The sequence below is a fragment of the Anolis carolinensis genome, chromosome 5 (genome assembly GCF_035594765.1).
Source record: "Anolis carolinensis isolate JA03-04 chromosome 5, rAnoCar3.1.pri, whole genome shotgun sequence".
Taxonomy (NCBI): domain Eukaryota; kingdom Metazoa; phylum Chordata; class Lepidosauria; order Squamata; family Dactyloidae; genus Anolis; species Anolis carolinensis.
Genome location: NC_085845.1, coordinates 17,979,969 through 17,993,352, shown reverse-complemented (window position 1 = coordinate 17,993,352; position 13,384 = coordinate 17,979,969). Strand labels below are relative to the sequence as shown.

The following is a 13,384-nucleotide window of genomic DNA, read 5'->3' as shown; positions in this document are numbered from 1 at the left end:
CAGTAGGGTCAGCTAAAACTGAGTCTTGGAACAAGCAGGTTATCCAGGTCAAAACATCACACCAGAACATATTACATTCTGTCTCACTTAAAAGGTAAGCAATACAAAACAAACAGGTCAGGAAGAGGATTATGTTAAAAGACTTGCCCTGGCACAACAAATTTTCTATATACACGGATGATACCGCATGGGCAAGATTTCAGACATATGAGCCCAAGTCCAAACAAGTTTTGGTGTACCAAAAAACCCATTGTTATGTGGCTGCACACATGTCTTTTAAAGGTCATACTGCATTGATTATAATTTGAAATATATAAGCTAAATGTTCTAGAGGTGATTAATTAAAACCATTTCAAAAAGAGATTTTCTCCATTCCATGGTTCCTTTTCTTAACATGCCACCAAGCCTAACACTGTCATGAATGACGTAGAAAACATTTTTGTTCCTAAAGCAATCTCTAAAATGCCTGCTCTTGATTATGAAACACTCAGTGTTTTCTCCTATTTTGCCTTTTCAAGTAGGTCAGCGGAGTCCTCCAAAACCCATGAAGCCAAGCCAAGTGAAACCACAGGGAGTCCAGCCACGTCTCAGAAGAAAGAAAGAAAGAAAGAAAGAAAGAGAGAGAGAGAGAGAGAGAGAGAGAGAGAGAGAAAGAAAGAAAGAACGAAAGAAAGAAAGAAAGAAAGAAAGATGAAACAGGAAGGAAGAGCCCTTCCTATAGGCTAAATGCTTCAAGCAGATTCTTGGCAAAGCTCTATATTGTCTTTCCAGAATTAAAAATCACAATGCACAACTCATATGTATGTGTGTGCGTGCCTTTCAAGTCACCTATCAAATTATACTAACCCCATGAATGGTTTTGTAAGGCAAGGAATACTCACTCAGGAGTAGCTTTGCAGTTCCTTCTTCTGAAATATATCCTATAGCACCTGGCATTTTGGGTGGTTTTCCATCCAAATATTAACCAAGGCTGACTCTACTTCCAAGATCAGACAGAGTCTGATGCCTTTAGGGTACTTAGGCTGTCTTTTAGGCACAAAATAAGAGAGGACAAAGATGCTCCATTCATTCATCAAAACAGAATTTAGATGGGGAACCTCTGAATTTCTTACCAAAATATGTAATAGAAATTTTGATTTTATCAGTGTTAAATTTTCTGTCTTTGGTTTGCATCTAAATAACAATGGGATTTCCCAAAGTTTACAGTTCATGAGCAGCAGCTCATCATGTGCCAGAAAAGACTGTTTTATTTTACCCTGCAAAAAATGACACTGAGAAAAATGGAGCAATCTTTCTGGTGAACTGTAACCAACTTACTACCTCAAATGGAAATGAATATAATGGAAATGGAGCATGCTTATTTCTCTGCCTAGTTGGGAGGTGGTTTTTTTATTTTAAAAAAATAACACCAGCAATGTGGGGATGATTAAAGAAGGCTGGAAAAAACACAATGTTTTCATATTATGGTGCAGCAATTTGACTGGAATAACCAATGCAATAATGTATTAGCTGGAAAATAGCAAGATTCTGTGCAACCAACCTAGTGTACCTGTGTGTACCTGCCTACAACAGGCAAAATACACAGCAGCAGCCTCCAGAATCCCCTATTGAGCACATGCAAACAGTAAAACAGAAATAAAAGGGTCAAATAACCAGCTATTCCCAATGAGTTTTTTTTTAAAAAAACAAAAACAACGATCTATAAATTTGACGCGAATGGGAATGATAGGAAAAATGAAGATCAAAAAAAGCCATCCCTGATGTATTCTGGAAGAAGACTTCAGATGGTATCTAGAAGATTTATCATGCCGTCTATGAAAAGGCCTGACCAGCACCTGGGTATTTTCTCCAGAAATTGTATTACAATTGTTAGAATGAATTGAATGCACTCTGGACATAACAACATTTTTTGATTTACAGGGAGAAAGGTGGGATAAAAATAAAGTAAAAAAAATAAGTAAGTGTATTTGAATCAGGGTGCTTTTAATGCAGTTTTCCTGCTTCTTGGCAGGGGGTTGGACTGGATGGCCCATTAGTTCTCTTCCAACTCTATGATTCTATGAATGGCTATACTGCAGCCTTGTCTGCACATTTCCCACCATGAGACCTGATGGAACTGGCTGAGAGAGGCTTTCATGAGTTGGTTGTAATTACATGTGCTGAGCGTGTTATGTGCATAGCAGAAAGAATGTCACACGTAAAATGCCCAAGCTCAAAATGCACTGTGCAGAGCAGTGCAAAAGGGTTGACAGCACAGTAGGACAGAGTGACAACATCCACTTCAAAGAATGGTTATCTCAAGCAGAACGTCTTAAACTTTTTCCACAAATGGCTTCTTTCCACCGGATAATCTTTTACGTGATCCCAAGTATATAGGTATATAGTAAAGGTAAAGGTTTCCCCTGATGTTAAGTCCAGTCATGTCTGACTCTGGGGGTTGGTGCTCATCTCCATTTCTAAGCCGAAGAGCCGGCGTTGTCTGTAGACACCTCCAAGGTTATGTGGCCAGCATGACTGCATGGAGCACCGTTACCTTCCTGCCGGAGCAGTACCTATTGATCTACTCACATTGGCATGTTTTCGAACTGCTAGGTTGGCAGAAGCTGGAGCAACAGCGGGCGCTCACTCCGCTCCCGGGATTTGAACCTGAGACCTTTCAGTCTGCAAGTTCAGCAACTCAGTGCTTTAACACACTTTGCCACCGGGGCTCCCTCTATAGGTATATAAAATAGGTTAAAAGATCAAACATTTACTGATAATAAATCAGCATTTGCAAGGCTTGCTAAATACAGTAGAGTCTCACTTATCCAACACTCGCTTATCCAACATTCTGGATTATCCAATGCATTTTTGTAGTCAATGTTTTCAATATATCATGATATTTTGGTGCTAAATTCGTAAATACAGTAATTACTACATAGCATTACTGCATATTGAACTACCTTTTCTGCAAAATTTGTTGTCTAACATGATGTTTGGGGGCTTCATTTGTAAAATCATAACCTAATTTGATGTTTAATAGGCTTTTCCTTAATGCCTCCTTATTATCCAACATATTCGCTTATCCAACATTCTGCCGGCCCATTTATGTTGGATAAGCGAGACTCTACTGTAAGCTGATTTCCCCATTTTATGAAGTACAGCTGAAGCATTTTCCTCAGAGTCCACTATAAACACTGAACCTTGTTATTGATAGTTTTGTTTAAATGGGTGCTGTTTACTATTGCCAAATGTTTCATGACCCTGACCCCAACATTGAGCTAAGAGGACCCCATTTGGGTATGGGACCCACAGTTTAAGAAGCAGTGCCTTAGCTGACTGCAAATGCTAAGATGAGCTCTGCATTGGCAATGCACTTTGAACAACTCACATACTCAGAACATGGACACCGTACCTCAGGTGTGGAGGTTCTTGTTGGGGGACCATTTGCTTCACTGTCACTGGAGCTGCTCTCGCTCTCAGAGTCAGAGGAACTGTCCGAATCGCTCGTGCTCGCAGACTCTGGGCTGCTGGAATGTGCCAATGCCACGCTCTCCGGCTGCGATGGTGGGGCACTGCAAGCCAATACCATGAGACAAAATTAGAAACAGGGAAGGATCATCTTTCCGCACTCCCCCGCTCCACCTGACACAGCACTGCTAAGAACTATTCAGCCAGTATCATTTAAAATAGCCTGTCATTGTTCATTGAAAGACAAAATGGTTGGGAGGTAGAGACAGATGGACGGAAGCACACTTAGCAACAGATAAGGGGGCTTTTCTAAAAAACCTGGAGAGACAAACTAAGAAAACTTGGAATTTTATATGAAATTAATTTAGCCATACTTGATTTTTTGTCTTTTCTCCCTTTCCAGGCATATTGTAGCAGCACAATTCAAGCAACATTACAAGTATAAGTTTTCGATCTCTACTACATTAAATTAGCCAAATGAACATTCCCAAGTTCAACCAAACTCTATTGCAGTCTAGTTATTGCCTCAATGACAAAAGTTTATGATTCTTCTTGTTTGCAGAGATGTGAGAAACCCACTACACACTGCTATTGGTCACCCAATCAAAATTTTCCATGGATAGCTATGATTTAGAGCATCTAACACATGATTTAAAACAGCAAACACACAATAGCAGTTACATGCCATTTAGAGATTTCTGGTAAAGAGTAGAACAGTATGTAGTTCTTCTCGCAATTATAAAAGTTAAACATTTGCTTTCGCTGTGCACTGCAGTTTCTTTTTTAAAGTTGCAGTCTTCCTTGACTGAGTTCAGGTAAACATACACCCGATTACAGTCTTATTCCATTCCCTCCCTCCTTCCCGGTTCTCTTGATGGGCTTTCCTTGTGTTTCTCGTTCACTGTTTGAAACATTTCAACTGGACAGATTAAACAAGGCAGCATTTCACAGTATTTATTTTAAACAATCTGCAATGTTATTAAAGTTAATGAGACCAGATAAGGAACAGCACCAGAAAAGAAGAAAACTTTGTGTTTAGGTACACAGTGCTCAACACAACAAAATCACAGGCTGAATACCTTGGTTTTCTCTCCCCCCACCCCACATATTTTACTATCTATACTCAATCCAAAATCAGTTTTAATACTCAGATTGAAATGACTTAGATCAAGGTTACTTGAAGGAGCTTTTAATCATTATTTTACTGTCCATCTTTTATAGTTTTGATGCACTGCCCAAAGAATTCTGGTTTCTGGATGCAGTCAATCAAATCAAGCCAGCCAGATTTATGAAAAATCACTTTTTCATAAAGGACCAATACTGAAATATTAACTGTGAATTTTATTCCATGGTAAGTTAAGCCCCATGAATATAAACAGAAGTAGACAAGAATTAATGTATCTGTGAATTGGGATTTCAAAAAAGCATAACTCGCTGGTGTCAGGGTGGAAAGGGTGCAAGTTAAAAGTCCCACAGCTGTGAAGTTCATTTTGTGGCATTGGGCCAGACTCTTAACTTTCAGCTTAACCTATCTCATGGCAGTAGTTTGCAAGGTTACCTCTAGGGCAATCCAAGTGGGCAGGCTGCCCTGATTTCTTTGCAAGATGGGCAGGAGAGAAATGGGAGAGGTGAATAGTAATGACCCCATTCTAAAATTCTCAGCAATAATAAAGAACTACTATACCACTTCAGACCACACTGAAAAACATGACAAGATTTTGGCTGATGTCTCACTAATAATTTGTACTAAGAAGACTGTACGGTGACTATTCTTTTCCTGCCAGGACTTGTGCTTTAAAGAGACACAGGAAAGGAACAAATTCAACTACAGAGGTTTTCAAGACAAACAGGGCCAATGACAGAGAAAGGTTAGTCTGGTTGTTTTCCTGCGTAATAAGTCTGAAGGTGTTGAGACCCTTGTCATAAAGCAGATGACAACATTAGAAGTTAAATGGCAAAGCCAACTACGCTATGGTTTCTATGTTGAGAATTGGGCTGGAGGACACAGCCTGTTGTCCTTCTTCAGCTTAACTCAGAATTTCAACATTGTGCATGCTTCTGAATATAAATGATCGGTGGGACACATACAAAGGTAGCCTGTTACTTTCACAGAAGCCATACTGAAGGAAACCAATAATTCTTGGTCAATATTTTCTCTTCTTAGTCTTTTTATTAACATATGAAGGGCAAGCAGTGCAATGAAACACCATCCCACATTTGACAATGTATGCCAACAGGAAATCAGCCCATCTAATCTGCAAAATGTTTAGCTAGTCTGATTGTCCTGCCATTTTAACTACCCACTCTGAGTTTTTTCCACAAAAATTTCTGTTTATGTACATCAGAGATGGGCAAAGGTTAGGTTCATAAATTGCATATAGCCCCAAAATTATCACCTCCCTGACATTTTAGGCTCCCTGAATCCCAGTTTTGCTCAAAAGTTGGCCAATTACACTCGTCATAAGTCTCCAGCAGGCTCTCCACTATGTTTCAAAATCACAAGTGATTTGGGGGGGGGGGGGAACACCTCCCAGAAATGGCCAATTATCTCTCCTGGAAGTGCAGCCATCCAACTGCATCAGTATGAAAAACATCAGTATGAACCCACCACCCCGGTTATTAGTGGCATTTCTTGCCAAAGAAACTGTACCTTGGAGGGGTTGATGAGGAAGATGGCTTGTCGGAAACCTAATAGTGAAGAAAACAGAAAATTGAAGAAGTTATTTGACTTAGATTAGAAAATAATACAGAGCAGAAAGAAATTAAAATGGGTATTTTGTGCATTTTGTACGATATGAAGTTTTGTATACACACACTGACTTGGTCATCATCACCATCTTCACTGTCACTGATCTCAAGATCCTCACGCAATGTTCTGAAAGAGAAAGATGTGATCAATGCAGTATTCAAACTTGAAACTGGAATATCGTAATCTCTCTTTCAAGATCCCAGAATCATCTGTAAACATGTTTTTTTAAATTTTAGATCTGGTACTCAATCTCACCTCCAAAGTTTAAGTACGTATACATTCAAAATACACTCTGCTTGGAAACTATTCCCTACTCAGGCTCAGCTTGGTCTGCACATGGTACGTTTTGCTGGAAAAAGTTGTGTGTTGAATATCAGTTGCACTTTTGCAGCAAAAAGGCCAGGCTGAACCAGCTTGTCTCTTTAAAAAATGAGTCTCCAACTGTCACGACCCAGGCTACAGAGCACCAATAACCATACGCAGAGGCCAGATTCTATCTAATATCTTTATTAAGGAAATATATAAAGTTAATAAAAGCAAATGTAAAAGTTAGTCCAGAAGCAGACCTTTCAGGAAAGGTCAAAATTAGTCCAAAGAAACAATGTCCAATATGAAATATTAAGGTCCAAAGTTGTAATCCAATAACCGAAACACTCACTTTGCCAGGCAAAGTGAGGGGAGATGACAAGGTCCTTTAGTCCATGAACTTGAGCAAGGCTAGGAATTAACTTGATACTTGAAAACAAGGCTTGAATCGTGGCACAAGGTAACAAGGAACAAGAACAAGATCCGTGGAATTACTTGGTAAAATCCGTGAAACAAGGCAAGGTTTAGTCCTGAAAGGCGAGGCAAGGTCCGTAGGTAAACAAGGCTGGGAAACAGGAGCGAAGGCTTGAAAACAAGAACAAGGCTTGAACAGGAACGAGGCTTGGATCGGAGCGCGCTGTCCAGACACAACTCGCTCCGGAGGCTGACGAATTGACTCCGCAAAGTTACTCCGCGGGTAAAACACCTATATAGAGTCTAACTTTCCCGCCGAGAGCAGTTCTCTGGGAACCAGAAACGAAAGCTAATCTCTGAGACCAGATGTTTGACTCCTTAAAGATTCTCATGGAAAGCAGGCTTAATTGGCTAAATTCTTAGCAATTATTCTAGCACTCCTGCGCGAGGCCGCTTCCAAACCTCTCTGTTGTTTACAAAACTCATGGCGAGAAAACACAGGAGATGTAGCCTCAGTGTTTGTTTGACATACTTCTGGAACATAACCCTCTTGCAGGTGCAAGGTTCCCAGATCTGGCTGGGAAGAATCTGTCTGGGAAGAATCCAGTTCTGACTGGGAAGGTAAAAAACCCAAGTTTTCTTCTTCATCAGGCATCACAATGTCATGAGCAGGACTACAAGGCCCATGGGTCATCACACCAACTTACAGAAGCCAATATGGATTATCTGGGATGGTGCTGGGGATATAAGTGTTGGAGGGAAGTTTGGAATGTGCAGTAAGAAGAAAGGAGAAAGATTAGGAAAGAAAGTAAAGAGGGGCAGGTAGAAAGCATTTGGTTGTGAGGAGTAGAGGGAGAAGAATGGGACAAGGATCAGGAAGAGGCGGAGGAAGCCTAGAAAGAAGAAAAGGAAGCAGAAGCAAGGGGGTCTTCATCGAAGGGTCTCTCTCTCTCTCTCTCTCTCTCTCTCTCTGCTCAGCAACTTCTGCAGTTATTGCTCCATGTGATTGATATTAGGACTTTTCCTCAGACCTGAACACACACACAATGCAACCATACTAGGAAACCCAACACCAATTACTGTCTCTCAAGTCAGGACAAGCTCCCCTTCCTCATGCACACACACACATATTCTTATCACAAACCTCAGTACCTAATATTATAACTTTATTTATACCCCACCACCATCTCCCGCGGGGACTCAGGGCGGCTTACAATGAGAATATGACAACAACATAGCATACAATACACACGATCCACTAAAACAATGAGATTTAAAAACAGTGTACCTAAAGATTAGAAGGGCTCCTATAACATGGATGCAAATAGAAAAAAGTTCTAAAAACAAAATTGGGCTAAGTGGAAAAGGATATAAAGATGACTGAAAATATTGCCATACAAGAATAAAATTAATGCTGGTTCTGTTCTTGTTTTGATAACAGTAAAATAGGAGGTTTTTAATCCTAACAGTTATCCTGCTTAGGCTCAAATGAATTTGCAATGGCAAATATTTATTTTTCCAGTTACACACCACAAATTTTGTTCAGAAAGTACATCCAGCCACTTCTGAAGGCACTGACGTATGACTGCTTTGGGGAGGGATTCTGGCAGCTGCTTGATGCCAAACAAACAGTGCTTTCGAGAGCCAAATGTAAGTGATGGATAACCAAGTCCACGTGAAACCTCTAGAATAACTAGTTTCTAAACCAGTTAAGAATTTGTCTAACCTACCTTCCTTCCTCCCTCCTTCCTGTTACTTCCCCAATTTGCACTCCAGGTTGAACAAAAATCATCCACTATTTATCTCTGTGTGCATGTTTACAATTTCTAGGCCCCAATTTCCAGCCGAAACCTACCATACAGTCAATCTGGAGGACCTAGAAAATGTCTAGATGACACCTTTCTAGCATTTCTAGATCCTCTAGCAAAACTCCATAGTCAACCTATAGACCAGTGGTTCTCAACCTGTGAGTCCCCATGTGTTTTGGCCTACAACTCTCAGAAATCCCACCCAGTTTACCAGCTGTTAGGACTTCTGGGAGTTGAAGGCCAAAACATCTGGGGACCTACAGGTTGAGAACCACTGCTCTAGACTGATGCGTACAACAGAATTGTCCTGGAGGGCCTAGAAATGCTAGAGAGGTGTTCTAAAAATTCCTGGAGAGAACACATTTTCTCTGGACATGGGTAAGTGTCACATCATTTATCAGTCCTGGAGATATGGGAGGCTGTAATTACTCCTCCCTATTTACTACATTTGTTTTCCCCTTTCATGGAAACTCATCAGTGATGCAACCAAGAGCTCAGGAACAGCATTAGTCCACTATCTAATAGCCTGTACTCTTTTCCTGCTCTGCCTGGAAATACCACAGAGTTAATCAGAAACCTTTTTTTCATGCAATGTCTGAGTTATGGCCTCCATTATTTTAAGCCACCCAACTGGAATCCAAGGCTGAAGCTGGGATCTGAATTGGGGACTTTGGCCTCACAGCTTTGTCTCTTAGCCTTGGAGCTACCTTCGGATGCTCTCCAATTGTTACACCTCCCATCCTAGGAGGACTCAGTTTCCCTCCAACCATATGAGCCAACCCAGTTCTGTGGGATAGGCAGGGTGCCTGGCACAGTTGCTGGCAATGCAATCAGCCCCTTGTTAAGCCCCAGTTAATGTAAACACAAGCTAATGAAGTCTGGACCTTTGGCATTTGTGGTGTACAATGGATTCTCTTATGTAGAAAGGAGGAGCTCTATCAAGGGATTATTATCAGCATAACCACAAACCCCAGAGGGCAATCCTATATATATTTACAGAAGTCTAATAATAAGGTTCTCAAAATGAATGTCTCCTTTCGCCCTGGATCTACAATGTTGGTTCATACAGTATTATGCAACAGCAAGCACACAGTTGCCAAAAAATAATAAGCACACCGGACAAATTTGGAAAGCTACAAAGAAAGACAAAAAGCAAATTATAGTTATTTGATTTCAGAACCAACATGGATAGCAAATACATGGATGCAGGAGTCCCAATTAATAAAATGGTGGAAACAAGTCTCAGTTGCCAGGCACTAATTCTTTAAACACCCAGAGATGTGTTCTCTTTAAGCTTTTTCTACATCCTCCAGAGCAACTCTATGGTATGCTCTGGCAAGAAGCTCAAGACACCGTTTTCAGGCAAGGAAAACATGGTTCAAAATCACACAAAAATCATATTACATGAAAAGACCAACTGTATTATGAAACATGAAACCAAATCTACTACTAAAAAAGAAATCAAAGCATAGTTTTACGTTTCAGGAAGACGTCTGAGCCTAAAATAAACTGCTATTCAAAAGAAAATGACATTATGTGGGAAGACTACATCTATTATCCAAAGATGAGACCATTTATTTTTCCATTATCTTATGAAGAGTTTCTCTCAGAATAATAGACAGATACACACTGCCTCTATTGGCATATTATTAATAGCTTCCGGATAGACTATTAATAATACAGAATGAAAGTGATGTTACCAAGTAGGAAAGAAAGATAGACAGTTAAAGCTCCACAGACAAGACACGTCTTTTACTGGATACACAAGAAGAACACTTCCCGAGCAAAAGATTTTAATAAACTTTAAAGTGACATTCTGTATTCTTTAACAGCTACTTACCTAACTATATAGTGAACCATTGATATTTGCCGAGGATTGGTTCCAGGATTTCCTGTGCATACCAAAATCCATTGATGCTCAAATACCATTATATATAATGGTGCAGTAAAATAGTATACCTTATGGCAAAATCAAGTTTGCTTTTTGAAAATTTGTAAAAAACATTTTCATGTTATGGATGGTTGAATTCATGGAAACAGAATCTGTGGATATGGAAGGACAGTTGTACTGAACTAACCAATCTCTCTTGACTCAATTTGCCACAACACCCCAAGCCTGATATTCACACATACACATCTTGTGGTCACCAGCAGAATGGATGGACCTTCTTCCCACACAATAAAGTATGTTGGGAGAAAGTTACGATTGTGGCAATAATGGCACAATTGTGCCTGAGTAGCAATCCTGAATACAAAACAGTAACTGCGTACTTAAGCATTTGATGTAGAATACTGGCTCATCATTCATTTATGGGAAAAGGAGAGATTTAATTTAAAAACCCATACTGCCACTTCCATTTTTTTTTAAATCCTTTTCTTTTATTTAAACATACTGTTCAATAAATGCCACTCAAGCTACTTATTCAACTCTGCCGTCAAATTCGGCTCAGTTCTGGGCGCTGATAGCAGTTTGCATTTTAGATGTTTGGATTCTGGACTATATTGGAAGTGACTTTTTAAAAAGAACAATGGCAACACTGCAAGGGGGAAAGCATGTAGTTATCTCCGGAAATAAAGTTGTTTAAAAGGAAGAGGGATTTATTCACAGAATAGCCCCTAAAATATTATACAAGGTGTTTGAAAAAGAACTCCCTATTCACCACTGAAATTAAATGGTGAATAGGGAGTTCTTTTTCAAACACTTATTTTAGGAGCACCCTAATTGAATGAAGAAGTGTGTTTTCCAAGCAAGCCTAGCCAAAGAGAATGAACTCACCACCTGCCCTTTTGAACAACAAGACGTACTTCCATTCCAGCAAAGCCAGGCGCTAAGCTCAAGGACCAAACTCCAGAATGAAAAACCCTCTGGGAACCCCACATTTGCTCTGCGAAGCTTCCTGCTTAATTTGAGCACACAGATGCAGAGGGATTTCAGCTTCTAATTAAGCCACACAAGTGCTGCTTGTTTTCAGTCTGCTACGCTTTGTAATGTGAACAACTCAAGGTGGCTGGGCTTTCAGACGGTCACGTGCATGTGAAAAGAAAGAGCCGGAGCTAAAGAAAGAGTACCATTGTAAGGAGCAACAAACACACACGCACATCCATTAGAGCTAAATTCTCATTAATTAAAAAACAAACAAACAAACACAAGACCCAGACATAACTCAGTTTATAGTCCAAAAGAGATTTATACTCTTTAATACACAAGTCTTTGGGAAACTGACACTACTTCAATGTTTTTTTGCAGCCTAATAGGACATTTTTTATTAATTGCTAATGAAAAAAAATCTTTAGTGCTAATTGCAAAAAGACTTTTTAAAAAACTGGATCTGTTATATACTAGGAAAGAACCCACCAGCCAGACTGATCTTTTTTTCCCCTAGCCTGATTTGAGCAGCTAACAAAGGCTAATGATTCATAGAAAGATGCAAGCAATCTGGGCTTGAATGGATGTGGAAGAATTTACCTTCAGCCAACAATTACAGTGTGTCCTCCAGAACCATGGAATTTGCATCCACAATTTACACTGCCCACAGCATCACATCCTATACATAAAATATTGGGGATGTGAACACGGACACACTGAGACATCCAAATGCACATCACCAACACTTAATATTATGGGATGCAATTTTTTTCTGGCATCTGCACCGCATCCTGGAACTGAACGCCCATCGAAAAACATAGAAGACAAAATCAAGTTCACAAATAGCCACAATTCCACATTTTCTTGAAAGATATTTTTTACAGCTATGTTTTTATGCTGCCACCAATTTTGGCAGTATTCTACAGAGCAGCAAGTAAAGGTTGCAACACCTGCTATGGGGTTCCATGGGATATCACCTCATTTTACCTACTTTATGTTTTTTTCTACAAGAATGCATGAAAAGATAAAGCTCATTCACACTATACTATGATTCCACTGTACCTGGCATGACTCCATTCTATGGAAGAGAATAATAGAATCACAGAATCTTCCGAGACCTTGTGGGCCTTCTAGTCCAACCCCCTGCCAAGATGCAGGAAAAGCACAATCAAAAGGACCCCAAACAGATGGCCATCCAGCCTCTGTTTAAAAGCCTCCAAAGAAGGAGCTTCCACCACACACCAGGGCAGAGAATTCCACTGTTGAACAGCTCATATGATCAGGAAGTTCTTCCTAATGTTCAGGTGGAATCTCCTTTCCTGTAGTTGGAAGCCATTGTTCCATTGTGTCCTAGTCTGCAGGGCAGCAGAAAACAAGCTTGCTCCCTCCTCCCTATGACTTCCCCTCACATATTTATTCATGGCTCCTCTCAGCCTTCTCTTCTGCAGGCTAAACATGTCTAGTTCTTTAAGCCGCTCCTCATAGGGCTTGTTCTCCAGACCCTTGATCATTTTAGTCACCCTGCTCTGGATACATTCCAGCTTGTCAACATCTCATTTCAATTGCAGTGCCCAGAACTGGACACAGAATTCCAGGTGTGGTCTGACCAAGGCAGAATTGGGGGGTAGGAAGACTTTCCTGGATCTAGACACTATACTCCTATTTATGCAGGCCAAAATATGATATTGTTGGCTCATGTTTAACCTGTCCATGAGGACTTCACGATCTTTTTCACATATACTGCTATCGAGCCAGGCATCCCCCATTCTGTACCTTTGCATATCATAAGGG

General features: G+C 40.2%; 1 protein-coding gene across 6 annotated transcripts in view; it reads right to left on the bottom strand.

The window, feature by feature from the left end:
* The window catches only part of aff1 (ALF transcription elongation factor 1), a 172,062-nt gene that overhangs the window by 25,018 nt on the left and 133,660 nt on the right, over positions 1–13,384 (bottom strand). For 5 of the 6 annotated variants that reach the window (XM_062981848.1, XM_062981850.1, XM_062981849.1 and 2 more), the window contains 3 exons: positions 6,265–6,325; positions 6,101–6,138; positions 3,395–3,554 (listed from right to left, as the gene is read on the bottom strand). In XM_062981848.1, coding sequence (XP_062837918.1) covers positions 3,395–3,554; positions 6,101–6,138; positions 6,265–6,325 — 259 coding nt within the window. The remainder of the gene's footprint in view (positions 1–3,394; positions 3,555–6,100; positions 6,139–6,264; positions 6,326–13,384) is intronic. The other variant, XM_062981851.1, reaches the window with a different exon arrangement.